Source organism: Chiloscyllium plagiosum, chromosome 4 (assembly GCF_004010195.1).
Source record: "Chiloscyllium plagiosum isolate BGI_BamShark_2017 chromosome 4, ASM401019v2, whole genome shotgun sequence".
Lineage (NCBI taxonomy): Eukaryota > Metazoa > Chordata > Chondrichthyes > Orectolobiformes > Hemiscylliidae > Chiloscyllium > Chiloscyllium plagiosum.
In genome coordinates, this window is record NC_057713.1 from 24,703,646 (window position 1) to 24,728,954 (window position 25,309).

The 25,309-nt window shown below is 40.7% G+C and overlaps 1 protein-coding gene across 2 annotated transcripts in view; it reads right to left on the minus strand.

Annotated features, from left to right (window-relative positions):
- The window catches only part of LOC122548903 (collagen alpha-1(IX) chain-like), a 118,668-nt gene that overhangs the window by 22,264 nt on the left and 71,095 nt on the right, over positions 1-25,309 (minus strand). For both annotated transcript variants that reach the window (XM_043687859.1, XM_043687858.1), the window contains 7 exons: positions 17,914-17,967; positions 15,543-15,596; positions 14,643-14,687; positions 12,177-12,230; positions 10,536-10,589; positions 6,853-6,906; positions 2,292-2,363 (listed from right to left, as the gene is read on the minus strand). In XM_043687859.1, coding sequence (XP_043543794.1) covers positions 2,292-2,363; positions 6,853-6,906; positions 10,536-10,589; positions 12,177-12,230; positions 14,643-14,687; positions 15,543-15,596; positions 17,914-17,967 — 387 coding nt within the window. The remainder of the gene's footprint in view (positions 1-2,291; positions 2,364-6,852; positions 6,907-10,535; positions 10,590-12,176; positions 12,231-14,642; positions 14,688-15,542; positions 15,597-17,913; positions 17,968-25,309) is intronic.

Genomic DNA, 25,309 nt, shown 5'->3' on the forward strand with positions numbered 1-25,309 from the left:
TTGGGCTATAATCTGGAGTTGTTTTATTTTTAACTTTGTGCACCCCAGTCTCCAAATCATTTTCAACTATCTTACCGAAAGGCAGTTTCTTTAGCCCATTCGCGAAAGTTTTTCCATTGCCTCAGTGAGATGATTTGTTTATAGAATCATACAGCACTGTAACAGGTACTTCAGTCAAACTTGTCCACGCCAACCAGACATCCCAATCCGACCTTCTCCCATTTGCCTGCATTTGGCCCTTATCCCTCTAAACCCTTCCCATTTATATACCCATCCTGACACCTTTTAAATGTTGTAATTGTACCAGCCTCCACCATTTCCTCTGGCAGCTTATTCCATACATGCATCACTGTCTGTGTGAAAAAGTTACGTCTCTGGACCCTTTTAAATCATTCCCCTCTCACCTTAAATTTATGCCGTCTAGTTTTAGGCTCCCCCACACTAGGAAAAAGACCTTGGCTGTTCACCCTGTACATGTCCTGCATGATTTTATAAAGCTCAGTAAGCTCACCCCTGAGCCTCTGATACTTCAGGGAAACAAGCCTCAGCCTATTCAACCTCTCCCTATAGCTCAAATCCTCCAGTCCCAGCAACAGCCTTGCAAATCTTTTCTGCACTCTCTCAAGTCTAACAAAATCCTTCCAAAGAAGGGACACCAGAATTGTACTCAGTATTCTAAAAGTTGTCTCAGTATGATATCCCATCTCCTCTACTTAACGTTCTGACCAATAAAGACAAGCATGTCAAACTTCTTCTTCACCATTCTGTCTACCTGTGACTTCACCCCTTGGTCTCTTTGTTCAGTAACACTCCCCTGTGGCCTACCATTAACTGCCTGTCCTGCCCTGATTTGCCTTACCAACATTTCACATTTATCTAAATTAAATTCCAGCTCACTGAACAATTTCCTACTTTACTATTAGATAAGCTGCAAGCTGCATCTTACTTGCCCTTTTAAATCATATCATTTTGTGAAGGGTCAGCAGTGAGCAAAGTGCTCTCACAGACTGCATTCATTTCTGCTGCACTTCAAAGCTTTTTCAAATTGAATGCATTCCAGTCAATTAGAAAATACATCATTGCTGCACTGCTTTCTGGCCATGCAAAAAACCAAATTGTACAGAAGGAGATAAATCCAACATCCATGCAAGCAATCCGAGTACAGTTGCATCATAGAAATAGCCGAGATGACTGCTAAAACTGAGCTGTTGCACCGCCTTCCACCATTTTACAACTTCACTTCAAGGTTAGCATCCTTGAGAAGTATACACCAGTATTTTTAGTGGGTGAAAGATTAATAAATAGTTGGGTTTTTTTAATTAAAGGGGTTATATTGACAGCCTTTCAGCTCACTAACATCCTTTCTGAGAATTATTTATCCACATGTTAATTTCAGTTCAGAAATAGCTCAGCTTTTCGCCTCTGTATACACGTTCACCCTCCACAAGAATAGTACTCGAACCCCAAAGAGAGCATAAGGAGAAACTTCTTCAGCCAGAGAATGGTGAACCTATGGAATCCATTGCTACAGAAGGCTGTGGACATTCAGTATATTTAAAACGGAAATAGATAAGTTCTTGATTGTCAAGGGGATCAAAGGTAACAAGGAGAAAGCTGGAGAATGGAGTTGAGAAACCTATCAGCCATGATTGAATGATTGAGCAGATGGGCTGAATGGTCTAATTTCTGCTCCTATGTCTTATGGCCTTACGGTCTTATCAACCCAAAATCTCTGTCAAAGCTGATTTGGATTCTGTTTTATTAACTAACCCTGACAGTCCAATCCAGAATTCAAAAGGTTTCACCTGTTCTCAGTTTTACATCACAAACTTAATTTGATTTATTTTTTCCTTTTGAAGGAAACATTAAGCTACATTTTTATTTTCTGCTGTGCCCCATTCCTTCATAAGTTTAAATATTCCTATCAAATCACTCATTCTCCCCACTTCTTGTGTTGCTTTCTGATTCTGCATTTCCTAGCATCAGGAGTATGACAATCAATCCGTGCTATAATGCTTTAATGCTCTTTCTAATGTGGAGATGAAATTACAGACATTGTGACAACTTTGTCTCATTAAAATTTGACAGACATTCACCACATCACAACTTGTCTGTTCTGTCCCTTTCCATTTAATTGAATTAAACCATGAAGGCGATTAACGTTAATAAAATTAACATTTACTTCTCTTTGACTAAATACAGTCTATTTACTCTTATTTGCCTTAACATTGATGATACATATGATACACAGATTGCACCGTTTATTCTTCCACTTTTTACAATTAACTTACCTTGTCTCCTCTTCCTCCAGGAAAACCAAGAGGACCCTGGAGTCCAGGGCGACCAAAGTCACCCTTTGACCCCTGTTGATTAGAAAATACCAATTAGTTGGAAAAATGAATGAGTCTCTGTTGTTAATTAAAATAGAAACTGCAGTTGCACAGAATGTGTATCAGGGACAGGGTCAAAGTAACTATGATGTCTAACCCACATTCCTTAAAGGTGGCATACTGGAAATATAAGATCTTGGAGGCAGTGATCAATCTATTTCTGTCTCTATGCTACTATGTATTGTTTGGAGGCACAATGGGTGGCATACTTTCTTTTCATTCCTGGCAATCTCTGTTACAAATTGTTGGGTCAAGCTGTCACATTTTACAATACTAAACGAATGCAGACCAAAGGATGAAAATCTCTGTGGAGTCATGCTCTGGTGTGTGAGATCAGCTGTAGGAGTATCAGACGAATGCTCAGTGCAGTTCTGCAGCACAAAACACTTAAAATGATGACATCTCTTTCACGTGGCTGCCCCTGCACATTTCCCACCTGCCAAGAGGTCCTCAGGAAATTAAAGGCAAGAAGGATGGGACCCAAGTGTAATGATTCATCCTTTAATTTGTCAGTGCAGGGGGGACCCAATTATAATATAAAATGGATAGCCTGGAGAATTTTGTTTGCTCTAGCTCTGCTGTGAATATTTCTTGTTTCCTCCTCTTTCAAGTCATGCTTGAGGTGATTAACTAAATCATGGATTGTTCCCAATGGATTGTTCCAGCTGAGTCACAGGAACTATGAAGATCAGTACGGGTCTCAATCATGGGTCTACAGAAGGTGCATTGATCCCAGGGAAGTGTGGGTGTACAAGAATTTGAAATTGGTGTGAGAGCATGGAATTACTTTAGGAATCTCGTAACTTATTCACTTTTTGTGGGGTGTTGGTGTCACTGGCAAGGTGTCAATGTTGCCCATTCTCAACTGACCTTGAACTGAATCAATTGCAAGGTCATTTCAGAGCCACATTTAGGCCAAACTAGATGATGACTGTAGATTTCCTTCCTTTAAGGGCATCAACCAAATGAGTTTTGAAGGTATTTTCAGATATATTTGCTAAATTTAAATTGCACCAGCTGTAATGCGATTTGGACTCATACCTCCAGAGCCTTGCTTCTGCCTACAAGATAACTAGTTCTGCGACATTACCACTACACCAACATCAGCTCATCACATTATAAGCTGTTTGTCTAAGAATTGGGTCAACTTCAGCTGTAACATTCACAATTTCAGTGGCAGCATCACTACTTTGGGTCACACAGTTGTGAATTTGTGTCCCACTCCAAATACATGAGTACCCAATCTAGACTGCCTCTCCAGTACTAAATTGAAGAAGTTCTGAACTATTGGAAGTGCTGTCTTTTAGATACCAAGCTAAACTAAGGTCCTGTCTGCGATCTCAGCTGTATTCAAGATGGCGCCGGAGCGAGGGAAAATTTAGCGAACTTGTCTATAGCAGATCTTATTCTTATATATCTTATCATCATTCTGCTCTTCTAACAATTTTCTCTTCAATCAACTTTCAGGTTTAAAGATTCTACAATCAACAAAGCTCAACTACCAATGTTGGAACCGCAAGCCCAGGGGAAGTAAGGGCCTACCAGATTTCCACAAGCCTGACCTCCTCTTAGAAACCTAGAACCAAGGCCCAACCAGCCCAGTATCAAAACCTGACCCCATAGTGATGCAAGATAGAGTAAGCCTGTCAAGATCGACTGCAAGACCCCCCGGAACATTCGTAAATGAGATTAGTGCCCGGGATCCCATCAGAGGCATCTACTTGTCTTGCTGACAGTAGAACCGTAGGCCCAGAGGCCTTCCGGCCTATAACATGCCCGATCTCCCCAACCTCGTGGAAACACAGAACCAAGTCCTAATCAGATCATCCACAAAACACTCCCGGGTGCTCTCAAGTTAGTGACAGGTGCCCAGGGCCCTATCAGGAACACTCACTACCTCTCGGAGCAGTAGACCTCCTGCCCTGATGCCTGAGACCAACCAGGAGCAGCCATCTACCCAGGAAATATAGGAGACATGCTGGACTTCGGGTGAGACTTAAACTTCAGAGTTTCAAGACCCCCTCCTCAGGACACTCCTGGCAAATCTCCAAGCCACTCAGAACATAATGGATGACCTTAAAGCTAGACTCATCAACCAAAGGGAATTGAGGGTCTGCTGTGTACTCTGTCTTATAGAGGGATGGCTCACTCCTGCTATATCTGAATGCCTTACATTCTGAGGGTTTCTCAGATCACCAAATAGACCATTAGGTATCCTCAGATCAGGCAAGGGGCAGTGGGGTATGCCTCCTGGTGCTCAGACGTGGCGACTCTGGTGATTGACTACTCTCTGGACCTAGAATATCTTACAGTAAAGTGCTGTCCCTACTACCTGCTGCACAAGTTCACCTCCAATATTTGGACAGCAGTCTACATCCCACCACATGCAGAATTGAAGAGTGCACTTGACGAAGTATACAATGCTATAACAGTCTTGAGATGGAATACCTGGAGGCTTTGTTCATCGTAGCCGGCTAATATCAACCAGAACAATCTCAAGATACCATTAACACATCTCCTGTTCTACCAGATGACCAAACAACCTTGACCATTGCGATGGAACTGAAGATGCCTACCACTCCATCCCCTCCATCTGCATTTTGGAAAATCAGATTATAACACTGTGCTCCTCCTTCCAGCTTTAAGCACAAATTGAAACATGAGGACCCATTACAGAAAGTCGTGTAATGTTTCTCTGAGGCAACACAAGGGCTTCTATGGAACTGCTTAGAGTCAGTGGACTGGTCCATATTCGAGAAGACTGCAGCCACCCTAAACAGGTATGCCATCACCGTCACAGACTTCATTAGCAAGCGTGTAAAAGGCAATGTGCTGAAGATGTTAATCCAAATGTTTCCTAACTGGAAACTATAGATGAACTGGCAGATCTACTCCCTACTGAAGTCCACGTCTGAGGCAGGCAACCCTGACTTATATAGAAAATCCAAATATGAGCTTAGTAAAACCATGAGAGATGGCAAGAGACAATATCAAACTAAGCTTGAGAGCCAGACCAACCAGACGGACACTTATCGTTTGTGGCAAGGCTGACATGGTATAATAGGCTGCAAGGTAAAGGCAAACAGAATTGTGGGCAACACTACATCCTTGCCCGAAAAGCTCATTTTACTCTCGCTTCAAACAGAAGGTCAGTGAAACAATGTCACCTACCCCAACAGCCTCGGATGCTCTTGTACCCAAGGTCACCGCCAGAGACGTTAGCTCACACAAAAAAAGCCTTCCATCCACTGGATCAATATTTCCTGCTGCCTCAGGAAACCAAACAACATAATCAAAGGCCCCTCCCAGCCTGATGAAACTCTCTTCTTCCCTCTTCCATCAGCAGAAGATATATAAGTTTGAATACACATATGAACAGATTCAAGAACAGCTTCTTCCTCACTGTCATCAGACTTTTGAATGAACTTCTCAAATGTTAATTCTGATCTCTCTCTCTCTCTCTGCACCCTCTCTGTGGCGGCAACACTGTATTCTGCACTCTGTTCTGTTGCTCTGATGTACTTTGTTTAGTACGATCTGCCCGTAGAGCATGCAAAACATTGTATTTCACTGTATCTCAGTACAATCAATCAATCAATCAATTGAACCATTGAATCGTAATAGATCTACTGAACAAGTTAAACAAAAGATTACAAGATTTCCTGGTATTCCAGCTAAGTTTTATCGGCTAACCAAATTGTGTAAAGCAAGTGATCACCTCCAAATTACCTTCCAAGCCATACAATGTCCTAACATAGAATTATATTCTAGTTGCCTGAGTCCATCTGGGTTAAGATAACAGAATTTTTTCCCTCCTGCACTATAGATGCACCGACAAGGATGACAGTGACACAACCTCACCACCACCTTCTCAAGGTCAATTAGTGATGGGTAACAATGCCAGCCTTGCCAGTTATGTTCACGTTCCACAAAACAAGTATAATGAATAGGAGTTAATCACCTTCTATTTATATGCAAACTGGTGACCATATTTGCCAGAATACAACAATGGCTACTTTTCAAAAGTGCTTCAATAGCTAAGCATTCTGGGGGGCTGTGAAAGGTGCTCGATAAAAGTGAGTTATTTCTCATCTTTTCAACTAAATGACCAAAAGGTCTGGTGACACTCAATCAAAAGTTACTTAGATGTTTTGCTGAGCTAGAGCCCTCTCCCAGTCATGCTGTAGGAGTATTCTTTGATGTTTTTCTAAACTTTAAAGCAAAAAAAAATCTTGAAGAGGTCCCTCACAAATGTGTATTTGAAATTTCAATGACCTCCCATCACATTTGTTGGAGATCCAGAAAGTCACAGATATAAAAGGGAAGTGGAAACATTTTGCAAGCAATTTTCTATCAATTCCTTGGCATAAATCTGCCAAAAAAAACATAGTTTTGGTGATCATAAAAACCAATGTGACAAGTCTTAGAAACTTTATTTAATGAATCTGCTGGCTTTACTTACAGGAGGGCCTGGCAAACCAGGGGGTCCAATGGGTCCTTGTTCTCCACTGCTGCCCTGTGAAAAGTATTGTATTAAGGTCATCACAGCGACAATATGTGCATTGTAAAGAAGACTCCTAATATTCACTTAGCTGGATAAATCTTGGGAAAAGTGATAGCTGAGTCCGATAAATGAAACTGAAAGAATGCTGCCTGATCTTAGCACTCCATCTGTTTTAGGCCAGTAACAAGGCTTTAACTCTGACCAAAATGTAATTTGTAATTCGTACCTCCCAAAGGCCTTCCACAGCCCTTAGGTGGGTCTTGGAAGCTTCTATTCAAAACAGATGAGATTAAGGTCTTTAAGAGCTTAGAAAGCTGACATCATGACATACCATCCTTTCAATTGTACTGCATGAATAAGTAACAGACAATATCGCTTGGTTAGTCACACTTCAAGTTGCCACTGACCATTTCTGCAGGATTTGGAATCTGTTTTCTTAAATAAGGATTCTATGCTCAGTCTCTTTATCACCCTTCAGTGGAGCTATGTCTCAGTTTAAGGTTCCCTTCCCCTTTATGTTCAATCTTGTGCATTTTCAGCCTTCAGAACTGTTGATGATGGCTTCAGATATCGTTTGAGGCTTTCTAAAACCTTGCTACAATGTAGACTCTTTACCACAAGGGAACCTTTTGAATACTTTTTTTTTAATCAAAGTTATTTTGCAGGGAAACTTCTAATTCACCTCGTGAGTCCTTTCTAAACCAGAAACAATTTGCTCTTGGAACAATCACAAATTATTACAGTTAGCTTAAACCAGAGAATTGAGAGTTATTTACAGTTGGCCACACTAATCAGTGAGTTATAGTATTTAAGGACAGATTGAACACTAACAAAGACAGAAAATTGCCCTTGGAAAGAAGTGAGCTGCGTGCAGAGTCAACATAATTTCACTGAGGGGCAACTGACACAGTGGAGTTACACATCTTCCAGAACACAGTGAGTCACTCACTGTAATTAATCATCCTTTGTTATAGTACCAATTACTGGATATCTGCATCATTAATTACAGCATGTCCAATTACCTTAGAATTTTCGATATACGGTCAGAATTGGAGATAGATTTGGTCCATCAGGTTTGTGTCACTAAACTTTGCTGTCCTTTGCCACGCTAATATATCATGTATTTATCTAACTCCTGTTAACTTTAACAATGCTATCCTTGGGTCTGAGACAGAAGGATTTGGGCTCAAAGCACATTTGCATTGACTTCAGTACACAATTTAGCCAATGAGTGCTGTATTGTTAAATGTACCTTATTTCAAATAAGATACAAAGTGTGATTGTCCAGGGTAGCAGCAGTCCTGTCAATGGGCGGGGATGTGTGAGGTAAATTTTCAGGCAGCAACGTCCAGATTTTGTAGCAATAATCTGCTGTTGGAGCTCCCAATCCTTTAAGCGACCTTCAAATCCTCCTGGACAATGTCTTCCCCCTCTCGGAAGAAGATAAGTTGGTTACCTAGTCAGGTGGTCCTCGAGATGCTGGGCATTAGTGGCAGGGGAGGGGTTAGTTGAGATGGTTGGTTAGTGAAGGGAAGTTGGGATGTTTCCATGGGAATAGCCCATGGTTCTGAAAGGAGGTGGAGCCTTCTGAGGAGCACATACCCCTCAGAATGACTCCCCATTTAAGTCAGCAGAGAGTTCACTTGGCTTTACTTGGGTTTTCTCCTCATGTGATGGTGGATGCACCTACTCACTCTTCACCACCATGGATAAATACCAGTGTGGGCAAGAGAAAAGCCCTAAAGTGGCCCTTAATCAGTTACTTAAAGGCCTCAATTGGCTTCTTGGAAGGAAGCCTGTTCTCTCTCTTCCTCATTGCTGACAGAATTTCAGTGTCAGGACGTTTATGGACAATAGGTCTCAGCTTCCCTCACCTATTTCTGCCAGCCCATTCCTTAGGGCACATCAAATTCTGCATATCTGTCTATTTAGGTGGAAGTGAAAGACATCATAGTACAATGTGAAGATTAGAAGAAAAAAAGACAACATTTCTCTCTTAACTAACACATCAAAGATAATTATCACTTATCACACTGTTGTTTGTGGAATCTTGTGTGTGAATTGAATTGGGGGTCTTGTTGGTCTACATAATAGCAGTGACTAAACTTCAAAACTGTTTCATTGGCTGTAAAGCCCAATGTCGAAGAATGCGATGCATGAAAAGCATAGCCGGTCAGGAGGAGAATCGGTATTTCCTGATGAAGACCTTATGCTCGAAACATCGATTCTCCTGCTCCTCGGATGCTACCTGACCTGCTGTGTGTTTCCAGCACCACACTCTTCAACTCTGATCTCCAGCATCTGCAGTCCTCACTTTCTATGTGTAAAACCCAAAGTCTGTTTGGAGAGGATAATAGGTAATATATAAATGCAACATATCTTGTTGCAGCAGATTCAATGCTTTACCAGCCCTTTGCATTAAAACATTTATTTTAACTGAGTTCATGTTGTTAAACTGAGAATGAGATGATTATGATGTTCACTACGAAATAGGTACACATATCTGGGAACCCAGACACTAATCAAATATCTTTTGGAGATGTTTTGCATGTTCAGTTGGAATATTAAAAAACCCAATAGCTTTCCACAATTTAGAATTACTAAGAAACTAGCTTCGTTGAACTTGGATCATTTTCATAGCAATAAATTAAAGACCAATTTAATCGCTTATAATATCAATTTGAATTCTCATTGTCATTAAGAGTATGCTAACTAAAGCAACCATGGACTGACCTTTGTTACATTTAACTTAAAGGTATCAATGAAATTATTACTAGGTCCAGTGTCATCATGGAACAATGACAGAATGAAAAGAAGTTAAGTGGATGAATAAAATAACATTGTGTTCAAAACTGTAATAATGGATCTATGAGATTCTTCAAATTTATTTATTTTGAATTGGATTGATAAAATGTTCCATCTTGATCCTTTGGTTTCCTAGATTGTGAATTGATGATTCTTGGGATTATAAAACAATCAGAGTTTACACAAGTAATGCAATCACTCAGTCTGCATGCCACCATCTAAAAAGGATTGAATTTCTTGGTTTTGACATAAATATTTATGATGGATAACAATATGATAAATGCAAATGCTTTAGACTAAAGCTGGCTCATTTGAGAGTTAAAATAATACTTAAAGCAAGACTAATAGTATCACGTACTGGTTAATTTTTGTATCTCATTCCTGAAACTGAGAACTCATGCTACAGGAGCTGTTCATGTTCCAGAGCATTTAGAAGGTGCTGGAAGAGCATTGTATTTTGTAGTCATCACAGGCAAGCCTGAGCCTGTTCACTTTTATGTGAGCTATCCAGCTTGGACGAGTGAATAGCATCTTACTTTGCCTGCTTCCTCTCCCTTAGTAAAAGCACTTCTTAAACCAAGTGCCCTTCCTCAGCAGATCTCAGACAAGGCACTAGCTAACCGTGAGATCTGATCTTGTAGCTCAGTTCCAACTATGCATTTAACAACTTGAGTCATGCAGGACTATGGCTTCATTTACTTTCAATGGAACACATAATTCAGTTTTTCAAGCATTACTTATTGTTGTGCAAGATTAATGACAGCCTAACATCACTTTTGCGCAATTTGAACAAAAGCAAAAACCATTAGAGGTAATGCCAGTGCTACATTACTTACAGGAAGGCCTTGGTGTCCTTGTGGTCCCCTTTGTCCTGGGGTTCCTGGATCACCCTTAAGAATAAAAACACCAAGATATACAGGACATCAGAAAACACTTTATAACCTTATCAGTTGCATTGTTGATAAATATTGAAATTAATAATGGTTGTTTTGAGAAGTGCTATTGAAAAAGCCTTGCCAACTGTCTGCAATGTATCCTTTGAATTGTGGCTGCAGTGGGTACTGTGGGCCAATTTTATTAAGGCATTGCTTAATTTCATAAATTTTATCAAGGATTCAACCAGGAAAATAGGAGCATGTTCTCCATCAGACCTGGTAATTTGAGAGTCTCCAATGCATTCCCAAATTGTGCCTGAAGTTGTTGGAGTGAATGGGTGAGCAGTTTGTTTCAAACTTACTTTAGTTGGACTGGGGTATACAAGGTTAAAAATTACAAAGTCGGACTGCCTGTTAGACTATAACCTGGTGTTGTGTGATTTTTTTACTTTAGTACTATGTGACTGGTCCAGTTGACTCCCACAATTTTGAAATGTAATTAGATTAGATTAGATTAGATTAGATTACTTTACAGTGTGGAAACAGGCCCTTCGGCCCAACAAGTCCACACCGACCCGCCGAAGCGCAACCCACCCATACCCCTACATTTACCCCTTATCTAACACTACGGACAATTTAGCATGGCCAATTCACCTGACCCTGCACATCTTTGGACTGTGGGAGGAAACCGGAGCACCCGGAGGAAACCCACGCAGACACGGGGAGAATGTGCAAACTCCACACAGTCAGTCGCCTGAGGCGGGAATTGAACCCGGGTCTCTGGCGCTGTGAGGCAGCAGTGCTAACCACTGTGCCACCGTGCCACCCACGATCACCTAAAGGATTTTAAAACCCAAAGTTGGTGTCACCCAAACTAGCACTTGACTTTATTCACCTTTTTCCTTTTGACCTGTATCGTGAATTAAGTGTTTTGGCTTTTAACCTACTTTTATTTACATTAAATATAAATGAACTGATAAGAGTTGAACACTGTTGTAAACCACAGTGTGACAGCAAATATATGATGGTGTTCACAATGTGATCTATAACACTAGCTACAATACATGCAATCATATCAGATTACAATCCATGCTTCAGTACAAATTCAGAACACCCAAATGAAATGTGAAATGCAGCTCAGATGTCAGAACAAAGTTTGCATTGATGTTTTGATTTCATCATACTGAATGGCATGACTTGAGGATTCATAATGGCCCTGGAGACCAGTGAAGAGGGACCCTCCCCACCAATAGGCCTGCAAAGAAACCAACTGGGTTGACTACTGAAATTGCCCTATCCTGCCACTACTTTAATTCCATTTGTTGCCTTTTTAAAAGTATCAGCTAGCAGGCAGGTCAGTCTATCTTTGGTAAATTTCAGTGGGGGCAGGGGATGGTACGGAGGTGACAGATATATCTAAGATGCTGAACTGTCCTTTAACCCAACTGCAGGGGAACATTAAACTAAAGCCTTTGGATTGGAAGTGCAGAAAATTGTCTGAATAAAGTGGTGCAAAACTTTAAAAGGTCAATCACATTATAGCTCTGTGCACATCCAAATGTTTGTGTGAAAGACAAACGCAATGATAGAAGCTATACTCACAGGTTCTCCTGGGATTCCAGGAGGTCCCATTTCTCCCATCATACCTAAATCACCCTGCAACAGGAGCAATGCACATTATACACATGATGGAGAGTTTTACAATACACAGGGAAAATATATGAAGAACACGAACAGTACCCGGGAGAGTAAGCTATGAGGAGAGAAAAAATGAAATAGAAGGGAAGACAACACAACATGAAGAAAATAGAACAGAAACCAAATGAAGGAGAAGGGAAATTAAATGAAGACGAAAGCTAATTAAATGGAAAAGGGGCAAGATTTATAACTAACAGAACTTTGTGAACTAAATGTAAAACAGAAAAGTAAACAAAAACAAAGGGAAAACTACACAAGGGAGAAAACGTTAAATAAGGTAGAAAGGTAGAAGCAGATGAAAGCCAGGAAATCAGCAGAAGAAAATGAAATAGGTGTTGGGGCGGGGGGTGGCGAAAGAATGAGCAAATTAAGAAACAAAGCTCGTAGCATCAAGGAAAGAACGAAAAGAAATTTTGAAGAAATTAGGGAGTGATACAAACTGAAAGAGAAATACATGTAAAGTGAAGCAAGAGGGAAGAGAGTTACTTTGATCTGTTTCTGCACAAGTCTCGCTTTGACCTCCTAGTTCAGTCACCTATCACCTCAGGATCAAAACGTGTGTTACTAGAAAAGCACAGCAGGTCAGGCAGTATCCAAGGAGCAGGAGAATCGATGTTTTGGGCATAAGTCCTTCATTGGGCTTCTTGCTCATCTTTCTGCAGCCCATTGATTTTTTATATTAACTTCACTACTTTATGACTGAATATGCATTTTGCATGCTTATTTCCTCCAACTATGCCTTTTTATTTTAAAGTGTCTGTTTCTAACTAAGTATCCTTTTCTAATACTGTCTTTATTACACTTAGAATAGAGATCATTGAACAGTACGGCACAGGAACAGGCCCTTCCGCCCACCAAGTCTGTGCCAATCATAATACCATTCTAAACCACTCCCATCTTTTATTTGTTCACGGGTTGAGGGTCTCACTGGCTAGACCAGCATTTATTGCACATCACTAATTGCCCAGAGGGTAGTTGAGAGTCAACCACATTGCTGTGGGTCTGTCTGTGCATGGTCTATATCCCTCTGGAACAATTACAGCATTTAAAAGGCATCAGGTTGGGTATATGAATAGGAAGGGTTGAGAGGGATATAGGCCAAATAGTGGAAATAGGACTAGATTAATTTAGGTCAACGTGGATGGGTTTGACCAAAGGATTTATTTCCATGCTGTACATCTCTATGACTCTATGACTCACGAAACGACACGACCAGCTATTCTTAGTAGCCACACACGCAGATGACAAGCAACATGAATTCGACTGGGACAACACTACCATTATAGGGCAAGCCAAACAGAGAACAGCCAGGGAATTCCTAGAGGCATGGCACTTATCCACAGACTCTATCAACAAACCCATCGACCTGGACCCAATATACCGGCCACTACAGCGGACAGCTGGAACTGATAACCGGAAGCGGCAGAGACAGGCCACTATAAATGCCGGAGGAAACATCACAGAAGCGCTTCACAGGAGGCTCCCAAGCACTGAGGATGTCACCTAGACAGGGGACGAAACGTTTGCAAGACAAATTCCCAGCTCGGCGAACAGAACCACAACAATGAGCACCCGAGCTACAAATCTTCTCCCAAACTCTATGACTCTATGTTTGACCTCTCACTTTACTCTGCCATCATCCACGTCTTCATTACAACCTCCCAGTCTGTATCAATACCATTCTGATCATTGTCTGTCCAAACATTGCTCTCGGAATCTGGAAGTATGCTGTCTTTTTCACTGATCATCCCACAATCAAGCGATACATTGAAATTCAACTTAACACAAGGTATTGCATTCTGAATTCATTGTTTCTAATTAATACAGGAAGTCTGAACTTAATTAAAATAAACACAGGAAAAGTTGGATACATGCAGCAGCTCATGTGATTTTTTTTGAATGGAAAAGGTGAACTAATGACCTGGGAAAACATACCTCACCAAATACTCATCAATAGATTTTCGACTCACAAACAAAGCCTTAACTTGTGTCTTTTTTTTAACATGGTGTACCTGCTCTGTAGATCTAGGAACTTTATTCAATTGTTTTATCTTATTATAGCCAGAGCCTCAAAGCTCTGTTCCAAAAACATTACATATTGCAGAGTTTAGAAATCTAGAATGATAAAAAGAAACGTTGAAAGGCAGGTCAGGCAGAATCTATGGAGACAGGAAAATATAATTAATATTTCAGATCGATAACATCTTGTTGCATAACAGAAAATGTTCATGTCCCTTCCTCTACTGATGCTGTCTGACCTATGGGTAATTTCTGGATGTTATGTGTTTAAAAACAGAACACATCCATGAGAGTTTGGCATCTAGCAACCTTTAACTGTATTTTTCATATATTTGAAATGTAAAAACCAACCTTTTGTCCAATGTGTCCTTTCTGTCCTGGAGAGCCATGTAATCCCTTAAAAAATTAAATGATTACTTTTTCACAGGTTTAATTACTGGCCATTGCTGGTTCATTTAATGATCAAATTAGCACTGTGAACAGTTATTAACCTGCCAAGGTTAATGACTGATTTTACGAAAAAATTTATTGCGGCATATATTTTTACAGGGAATAGAAGCATGCAGAAAATGGCATTTGAATTTCCTGCAAACAAGGTGACTTGAAAGAATAGAAAGTTCATCAGGAATAGATAGTAATGTGCATTTGAGGTTGCAATTAGATCAGGCTGAATTTTCTACTGCTGATATGCATGCTTAAAAAAACACTTGAAATCACTGTGTCCATGAATGCATTGCATGTGTTCACAACTGTCGTCACTGATTGTAATTATACTTCTTTTTTCAAATTTTTATGAAGAGCAACTTACACTTGATTATGTCTCTCAGAATGCTTCAATAAACTATTTTGGAAATGTTGCTATCAATTTTTGAGTTAAAAGCTAAGTTATACACTGCAAAATATCACAAACAGCAATAGCGAGTGGTTAATGATCACTTATGGGGAAAGATATTGCTTAAAATATTCACTTGGAGAACCATCTCTTACTCTTCAACATATTTTAATGCCCTCCTGAATCATGGAAGTAGGAAATTATACACCAGCTTAACAAATCATCATAATAAGAATAACTTCAGAACTGCACTTGACTAATAACATAGATTTTTGCTTAGAGTCCATGCTGGGATTTAAACCCATGACTTCCTGACTCAGGTGAGACCATTCAAACAGTCTGGCAATTAGAAATCAATACAAGTAAAAGAAACAAATTATTCATACAAGTGATTCTATTGTTACGGAGCAAATACTCACAGGTAGACCAGAAGGCCCAGTTTCTCCCATTCGACCTGGTATTCCAGCATCTCCCTGTAATGAAAATGTAAATGTAAAAATGTATTTGCGGAGAATAAAAATAATGAGCGTTACTCCAACAGGTTTGACCCATTTGTCATTGCTCTAAATGTTATCTGTCTAGGACAAAGGAGCAGTGGGTATGGGCTGTATAATTCCAGAGCTGAAAATGTGTTGCTGGAAAAACGCATCAGGTCAGGCAGCATCCAAGGAACAGGAGACTCGACGTTTCGGGCATGAGCCCTTCTTCCTTCATGCCCGAAACGTCGATTCTCCTGTTCCTTTGATGCTGCTTGATCTGCTGCGCTTTTCTAGCAACACATTTTCAGCTCTGATCTCCGGCAATCTGCAGTCCTCACTTTCTCCTGTATAATTCCAGAAACATTTTGAGAGGATAGCACAGTCAGCTTGCCTCCCCTCCACCCATCAACTGCTTCAGTATTTACTGTGGAAAAGGACATGGAAGATATAGAATGTAGGGAAATAGATAGTGACACCTTGCAAAATGTCCATATTACATATGAGGAAGTGCTGGATATCTTGAAACACATAAATGTGGATAAATCCCCAGGAACTGATCAGGTATACCCATAGACCTCTGTGGTAAGCTAGAGAAATGATTGCTGGGCCTCTTACTGAGATATTTGTATCATCAATAGTCACAGGTGAGGTGCCGGAAGACTGGAGGTTGGCTAACGTGATGCCACTCTTAAAGAAGGGTGGTAAGGACTAGCCAGGGAGCTATAGACCAGTGAGCCTGACGTCAGTGGTGGGCAAGTGTTGGAGGGAATCTGAGGGACAGGATATATATGTATTTGGAAAGGCAAGGACTTATTAGGGATAATCAACATGGCTTTATGTGTTGGGAAATCATGTCTCACAAGCTTGATTGAGTTTTTTGAAGAAGTAATAAAGAGGATTGATGAGGGCAGTGCAGTAGATGTGATCCATACGGACTTCAGTAAGGTGTTCGACAAGGTTCCCCATGGGAGACTGGTGAGCAAGGTTGGAATACAGGGAGAACTCACCATTTGGATACAGAACTAGCTCAAAGGTAGAAGACAAAGGGTTGTTTTTCAGACTGGACGCCTGTGACCAGTGGAGTGCCACAAGGATCGGTGCTGGGTCCTCTACTTTTCATCATTTATATAAATGATTTAGATGTGAGCATAAGAGGTACAGTTAGTAAGTTTGCTGATGACACCAAAATTGGAGGTGTACTGGACAGCAAAGAAGGTTACCTCAGATTACCACAGGATCTTGAGCAGATGGGCCAATGGACTGAGGAGTGGTAGATGGAGTTTAATTCAGATAAATGTGAGGTGCTGCATTTTTGGAAAGCAAATCTTAGCAGGACTTTTTGACTTAATGGTAAGGTCCTACGGAATGTTGCTGAACAAAGAAACCTTGGAGTGCAGGTTTATAGTTCCATGAAAGTGGAGTCACAGGTAGATAGGATAGTGAAGAAGGTGTTTGGTATACTTTCCTTTATTGGTCAGAGTATTGAGTACAGGAGTTGGGAGGTCATGTTGAGGCTGTACAGGATATTGGTTAGGTCACTGTTGGAATATTGCGTGCAATTCTGGTCTCCTTCCTATCGGAAAGATGTTGTGAAACTTGAAAGGGTTCAGAAAAGATTTACAACGATGTTGCCAGAGTTGGAGGATTTGAGCTACAGGGAGAGGCTGAGCAGGCTGGGGCTGTTTTCCCTGGAGCGTCNNNCCTAAGGGGCAACTTTTTCACTCAGAGGGTGGTACATGTATGGAATAAGCTGCCAGAGGAAGCGGTGGAGGCTAGGACAACTGCAACAGTTAAAAGGCATCTGGATTGGTATATGAATATGAAGGTCTTGGAGGGATATGGGCCAGGTGCAGGCAGGTGGGACTAGATTGGGTTGGGATATCTGGTTGGCATGGATGAGTTGGACCAAAGGGTCTGTTTCTGTGCTGTACATCTCTATGACTCTATGATTCTATAACTCTGCCACATAACGTCTGACATTTCCTCAACAGTATTTAAAAAGGAATGCACTTCTTACCCAGTTGCATTCCCTGCTGTCATATCCTAAAACTGAAACTACTTTTAAACTGATACAAACCGTTGGGCACCTAGCTCCAATTAATACCTGCCCCGATCGAAAATCCAAGTGTTCGGAACACTTTCTCCAGAGTCAGGTTTGCAGAGACAGGCATTTTCCTATCATTTTATTTGCGACTTAGAAGTGGAAATTCAGGCCACAAAGGGTGAATACTTGCTTCACTGATAACAGCAAAATTCATGTTATTAACAATTTAACAAGTGTATTTAGCATCAATAATACTCTTACTGTTACCTTTTGACCTTCTGGTCCAGGATTCCCATCCCGTCCAGGATGCCCAGCTGTACCCTAAAATAGAAATGACAAATTTTACACCTGGATATTTTTTCCCACCTCCCTCTTGAAGTCAGTATGCCTTCACAATCTGCCCTTCCACAGATATTTGTTTCAGTGCCCATTATTCAAGTGAGAACCACGACATGAAAACTATGTAATTTGTCAGAGCATCAGAGACTAATCCTGTTCTAATGTGCACATACATGCAATCTTGCAAATCACTGGATAATGGACCAGCAAAAACAACCTGTAAAATCTTCACCTCTGTTGCCAGTTTTCATTGCAATCACGAAAGGACAGGCCAAGCTGAGTTCAGATCAAACCTTAACCTTTCCTGTCCAGCTATTGTAAGGGCAAACTCACTGATCCAGCATGAAAACACTGAGCTTTTGCTTTGTTTTGAATTAATACGCCATGTACACCCAAGTAAAAGTTTAGTTTCTAAGACTAAATTTTAGTCAGAGAGTAATGCACAACTAACAACTTTACGAGTGATAGCCTCATGGGATTATCATTAAACTATTAATCCGGAGCCCTGGTAATGTTATATGAACCTGAGTTTGAATCTCACCGCGTCAGATGGTACAGTCTGGATTCAGTTTTTTTTTAAATTTGGAATCTAATGATGACAATGATCATTGATGTTTGTTGAAAAAATGCATCTGTTTCACTAATATCCTTTTGAGAAGATGGCCGCCATTATGGTCTGGCCTACATGTGACTCCAGACCCACAGCAAATTGACTGGGCAATTAGGTATGGGAATAAATGCTGGCCTGGCCAGCACTGCCTTCATTTCATAAATTTAAAATAATTTCAAACCTCTTCCACCACCTCCCTTTGAAGCTGCTATGTCAGAGGCTGTTCCCACCATTTCCATCTCCAAAGATAGCACAAAAGACCTTTCTCTTCAGCCATAACATTGTATTCTTTACTCTTTTCTATTAATGTAATGCACTTTATATGGTATGATCTGTCTGTACTGCAGAATTTCTCTGTAATTAAGTATATGACAATAATAAATCAAATTAAATCAGGTTCTGTAAGTAATTTACTGAATTTGTATTTATACATAATAATGAAAACAGACCTTAATTTCTGTACACTGAATGAGCTAAATGTCATCAAATTTCATCAAAAACAAAACCTATTTATACAATTACACCATTTTAGTCATTTTTCTCCACAGTTGAGAAACAGTATTATTTAGCAGCAGAATATGTACTGAATGAGTTTTTTTTAATCCATAAAACCCACTTTGCTCTTTTTCTTCAGAACCAAGTAACTCAACAGAATCTATGTTTTGAATGAAGTTAAAAATCACACAACACCAGGTTATAGTCCAACAGGTTTAATTGGAAGCACACTAGCTTTCGGAGCATCACCTGATGAAGGAGTGACGCTCCGAAAGCTAATGTGCTTCCAATTAAACCTGTTGGACTATAACCTGGTGTTGTGTGATTTTTAACTTTGTACACCCCAGTCCAACACCGGCATCTCCAAATCATGTGTTTTGAATGGCATCATCACATGGATTATCAACTATAACATTAAGTTCATCAGCATTCGTATCATCATCAACAATATCATTCCATCAAGTAACATTTTGCCCAATCAACTGGATTGGCTGTTGAAAGTTCCTTGAATAATTTTGTTAAATCTCCATTTTGGCTTTATCCTAAGCTTCTACAATCTAGTCAAACAGAATTACTGATGCAAAGCTAGCGTGCTGCCTCTCTTTGAATGTTTTCTCTCCTCCAATCATCCAGTCATTCCACTTTCATTTTTGTCCTTGATGGCCTTACTTGGAGGGATAGTGAGTGATTGAACAAGGCTGGCTAGACCACTATGAATCACTGCAGTATCAATTCTATGGCATCTAATTGCAACAGTGTCATCGACAATATGGGATCTGAATGTGTCACCGATATGAAGAGGTTTTCTTCAATCCTGATTGCAAAAAACAATCTTTCCTCAGCTACGTTTTCAAGACATTTTTATCTCTCAATTGTTTATTGCGAATATGGATAAATTCCTGGAGGTTGCTTTTTTGGGAGGGTTTTTCTTTTGAACAACGCAGCTGATGAAGATTTTGTCCTGTTAGATATATGAAATATCACCGTGCTGAATGTATTCTTTACGGCCACTTTTGATCACCAATGCTGTTTTCTCTCTAACTTTACTCACCATTTAGCTAACTTGCATGTCAAAGTTCACATTCCCAATACATGCTCATCTGCATCCAGTTTTTTGTTGTTGTGTTATTATAATGCTGAAATGTGATAAGCTCTGCTGGAAAACACTGAGAGAACGGATCTTTCATACAGTAAAAAACTACTTCTCTTCATGAGTTTGTTACACTATCCAGAATTGGCTTTCAAAAACACAATGCTTAATTCTCTTGTTTGTTTCAGTGCAAAGATTTCAATAATTCTCAAGTTCACTCTGGTGATTTTCAATGTTTTTTTTGTTTGCAACTTGGTCTTCCAATTGTCATAGACTTGGCTTTCCTTGATGTGTGCATTGATTTTTTTTTTGGCATATGCCTGTACTGTGTAGCAAGCTTTCTCCAATCTTTAAAGATGTATTTCATAACGTCTTGAATTCTCGAGGTGCTGATCAATTATCTGTCTGGTTTTCAATCACAATGCCTTTCAGTTGGAACTGAGCTGAGTATCTATTGTTCATTCTTGGGACCTTGGGACCAGAGGGCAGGTTTGACAAGAACACAGCAGGTTTCAGTGAAGTGGTACCCTTCCCATCACTCTTTGGCATGCACAGATACAACAAATTGAGCAGTTACCTTTGGCAGTGTGCAAACATTTCACAGGCGATCGATCATTACTTGAGCATACACGGTACGTATCTAATCCTATTTTACATCATTATCTTGCCATCTATATATTCCTTTGTGTTGCATATCTTGTTGGGAGGAACTATCTAATGCTTGGAGACCTCTGTTGTGCTATTTGTCAGAATTTCAGCCAGTTGCCATTGATTTTCTCTTTCAGTCTCCTGGTTTCTCACAGAACCATAGAATCCTCCAGTGAGGAAACAGACCATTTGGCCCAACAAATCCACACCAACCCTCCGAAGAGTATCCCACCCCAACCCTTATCCTAATACTCTACATTTCCAGTAACTAATGTACCTAACCTACATATCCCTGAACACTATGGGCAATTTAGCATGGCCGATTCAACCAACCTGTACATTTTTGGACTGTGGGAGGAGACTGGAGCACCTGGAGGAAACCCATGCAGGGAGAATGTGCAAACTCCACACAGACAGTCACCTGAGGGATAACAGTATGCCATTTTGGGCGGCACGGTGGCACAGTGGTTAGCACCGCTGCCTCACAGCGCCAGGGACCCGGGTTTGATTCCCACCTTGGGCAACTGTCTGTGTGGAGTTTGCACGTTCTCCCCGTGTCTGCGTGGGTTTCTTCCGGGTGCTCCGGTTTCCTCCCACAGTCCAAAGATGTGCAGGTTAGGTGAATTGGCCATGCCAAATTGTCCGTAGTGTTAGGTAAGGGGTAAATGTAGGGGTATGGGTGGGTTGCGCTTCAGTGGGTCGGTGTGGACTTGTTGGGCTGAAGGGCCTGTTTCCACACTGTAATGTAATCTAATCTAATCTAATCCAAATTAACAAACAGAGCACGTTATTCAGCACGGTGGCTCAGTGATTAGCACTGCTGCCTCACAGCATCTGGGTACCAGGTTCGATTCCAGCATCGGACAACTGTCTGTGTGGAGTTTGCACATTCTCCCCGTGTCTGCATGGTTTCCTCTGGGTGCTCTGGTTTCCTCCCACAGTCCAAAGATATGCAGGTCAGGTGAATTGGCTGTGCTAAATTGCCCATGGTGTTAGGTACATCAGTCAGAGGGAAATGGGTTTGTGTGGGTTACTCTTTGGAGGGTCAGTGTGGATTTGTTAGACTGATGGGCTTGTTTCCACACTGTAGGGAATCCATTCTTAAAAAAAAAATTGGCAGTAACTATTCCTACTGCTCCCTGAAGTAGCTTATATGATGTAACCATGGCCTTTGGGACATTAATACTTTGGGACCTACTATCATCTCACATTTCCCTTTTCTGATTTTAAACAAGCACATTGCCAGGTGGCTCAGGTGGTATTCAATTCAGAGCAATGGAGTGAATGAGGCAATAATATTTCATTCATAAATTAACAGAGGGATTAAAAACCTAGAGCTTCACGGCAAGCTGCGAAATTTCAACTAATAAGTTTATTCATCTGTGGACTTGCACCTGAATAAAAAAAATGATTCACAGATGTCCTTCAAGGAAGACAACAGTCTAAGTGATCCATCTGTCCTACATCACATGTTGAACTTGTCCAGTTCTACTGATAAGGTCCAGCAAGTCAATTCTTAAAAAATGCAACTGAATAATAAACTTGCCAATGTTACCCATGACCTGAAAACTAATTTGAAGAAGTGAAAACTGCACTCTACCTTATGACAGATGATCACCTTGACAAGGTGGAGAGATCCCCCTGATGGGATCATTGTGACCTCCTTGCTCCTGGTAGGACCATCCATGATGATGAGTTAATGGCTGGTGAACATCAAGTGCAGGCCAAAAAATCCTCAACAGCAGAACAGAAGGAAGACTGTGTGTGTATTTCACCAGCTGTGCAGGAATACTGCACATTACTGAAATCTGATAGCCAGTCCAACAAGACCATATGGACAATGGTGGCTCCCCAAGGTCACATTAAACAAAGTCAGATGCAGACTTCTAATCAACAGCTACCATGGTGATGGAAAATTAGCACTAGGGTCATCCTGTGTAACTGACAGTCCTTTGTTAAGAATCTACATACAGGAAAGAGATACATGAAGGTCATGCACACCTTTGAGACAAAGGCATCTATTGGCAGTAACATCTGTGACTGGGAAGGATACTCTCTTCTCATCCCAAACGGGCAGGGGTCCAGAAAAGATACCCTCAAATGAAACTGTTCCTTTTTTTCTTCAAGCTGGGGGACCACACTCTGTAGAATCACCAACTGTGTGGTCAAAGAAGGAAAACTTGGAAACTTACAACACTCACAGATAATTGCCAACGTGACTCTTCAGGAAGAAGAAGTGCAAGTATATCACATGATACATCAAGGCTCCTCATATTGCTGCTGTCAATGAGATCCACCATCTTAGGGACTGGGTTTAAAGGAAAAAAGCAGGAGAATATATCTTTTACTGGAAAGGCATGACTGACAGTAAACTTTGAATCTGTTGGATTTTCCTTGCCATCCATAAAAGGATGCACCGACAGAGCATCCCAACCTTAGAAATGAAAGACTCATGATGCATCACCCCCAGCCCTGCCATAAATATTACGGCAGCTCTAATATCCCAACTCTTGACTCAGAAAATGTCCAAGTGAAACTTCTATTCTAACCCTGATGAAGTCCTCCTTAAAAACCTAACAGAAGAAAGGATCATCTTTCTAGAAGACGTTAATGATAGGGTTGGTTGTGACTTGGGTGTCTGCATCAGAAACATTTGGAAGAAATGTGTTGGCTAAAATCAACAAATATAGTGTCCTCTTCCTGACGAATTCTGCTTGGCATGGTCTCATTATAACAACATCCTCTTTTAAAAACGTGGTAAATATGAAACCACGTGGAGTTATCCCAAATCAAAACATTGGCACCTCCTGCATTGTCACTAATTTGAATCAAAGATCCTAAGTGATGTCAGTATTCCAATCCATGTGGGGAATGATGCTTGTTATATAGATCATGGAACTGTTTGCTCCGTAACGTATGTTCACCTAGCAATAAGCCAATGCAAAGCTGTTTTATCTGGATGGTCCTCAAGGTGGAGCTAACAGGAAGCAGCTGTTGCAGTAGGTGGTGGTCAGCATGAGGTTTCCTTGCCCACGTTTGACCTGCTGCCATGATACTTGGGACTCTTGGCAATATTGAAGGGTTATGTAACAGCACCACCTGTTCTGGTGGGTCTGTCCTGAAACATACTCAAGCACCATGATATAGTGAGTATGATCAAGTCATTGCTTGTCTAATATGTTGGACAGCTCTTCCACTTTTGGCAAAAGCTCCCAGAGGTCAGATTTTACATTCTTCAACATAGCAAAAGCATTTGCCACAGTAGATAATGAACCTCTGTGGATTGTGCTTCAAATACTATGCAAGAAAACTAGAAACAACCATATGATCTAAATGGTGAGAAATTGCAGATTAATACTCAGAGAGAACAAATAATTAAAAAACTTATAGAAAGTTATCATTCACTGCAAGGGGAATTGAACCCATAAGCAAGGAAGCTATGCTTTAATTTTACAGGACATTGGTAAGAAAGCATGTTGAGTAGTCTGCACAGGATTGAGCTCTTTTATTTAAGGGAAGTTGTGAATGTTTTATTAGCAGTTCAGGGAATATTTCCTAGACTAGTACCTGAATGGAGTGGGTTGTCTTATAAAGAAAGGTTGGGCAGGTCAGCTTTGTATCAGCTGGAGTTTGAAAAGTAACAGGCAACTTGATTGAAACATATAAGATCCTGACAGGTCTTTCCCAGGTACATGGGGAAAAATGTTTCCTCTTGTAGGAGAATCTAGAACTAGCTGTTACTCAGGAAATTCTGCATGTCCATAAGAACCTTTCTTGACTTTTACAGATGCACCATAGAAAGCATACTGTCCGGGTACATAACGGCCTGCTCTGCCCGGGACTGTAGGAAACTACACAAGATTCTGTACACAGCCCAGCCCATCATGGATGCCAATCTTACATCCATGGACTCTATTTTCACTTGGCGTTGCCGCAGAAGGCTGCCAACATCATCAAAGACCCCCTACCCCAGTAATGCTCTCCTACAACCTCTTCCATCAGGCAGAAGATACATGCACCAGCAGGTTGAAGAACAGCTGCGTTATTAGACTGATGAATGGACTCTATAACTTTAAATAATGTTGATCTTGTTAATGTTGATCTTGCTTCACACACCTCCTGTGCAGTGTAACCTGTATACCTCACTCTGTGCAAGCACCCTATAATCTGTATGTCTTTGCTTACTATGATCTGCCTGTATTGCTCGTAAAACAAAGCTTTTCACTGTACTTAGGTGCAAGTGATAAAAAATCAAATCAATTCAAATCAGGAGATATGTCCCTCATTAAATCCAGGTGAAAATGTCCAGCTTTTCAGGTCCCACATGTTTTTTTTCTGAGGAGACTGCTGCTCATTCCAAGTTCTTTTTTTACCTTGTTTAAAACAAAATTAAGGCAGTTCTGCCACTTTTAGAACTGACAAGTCCTCCTTTGAGATGTAACGCAGCACTGTACTTTCCATTGGCACACTGTGTTGTGGGA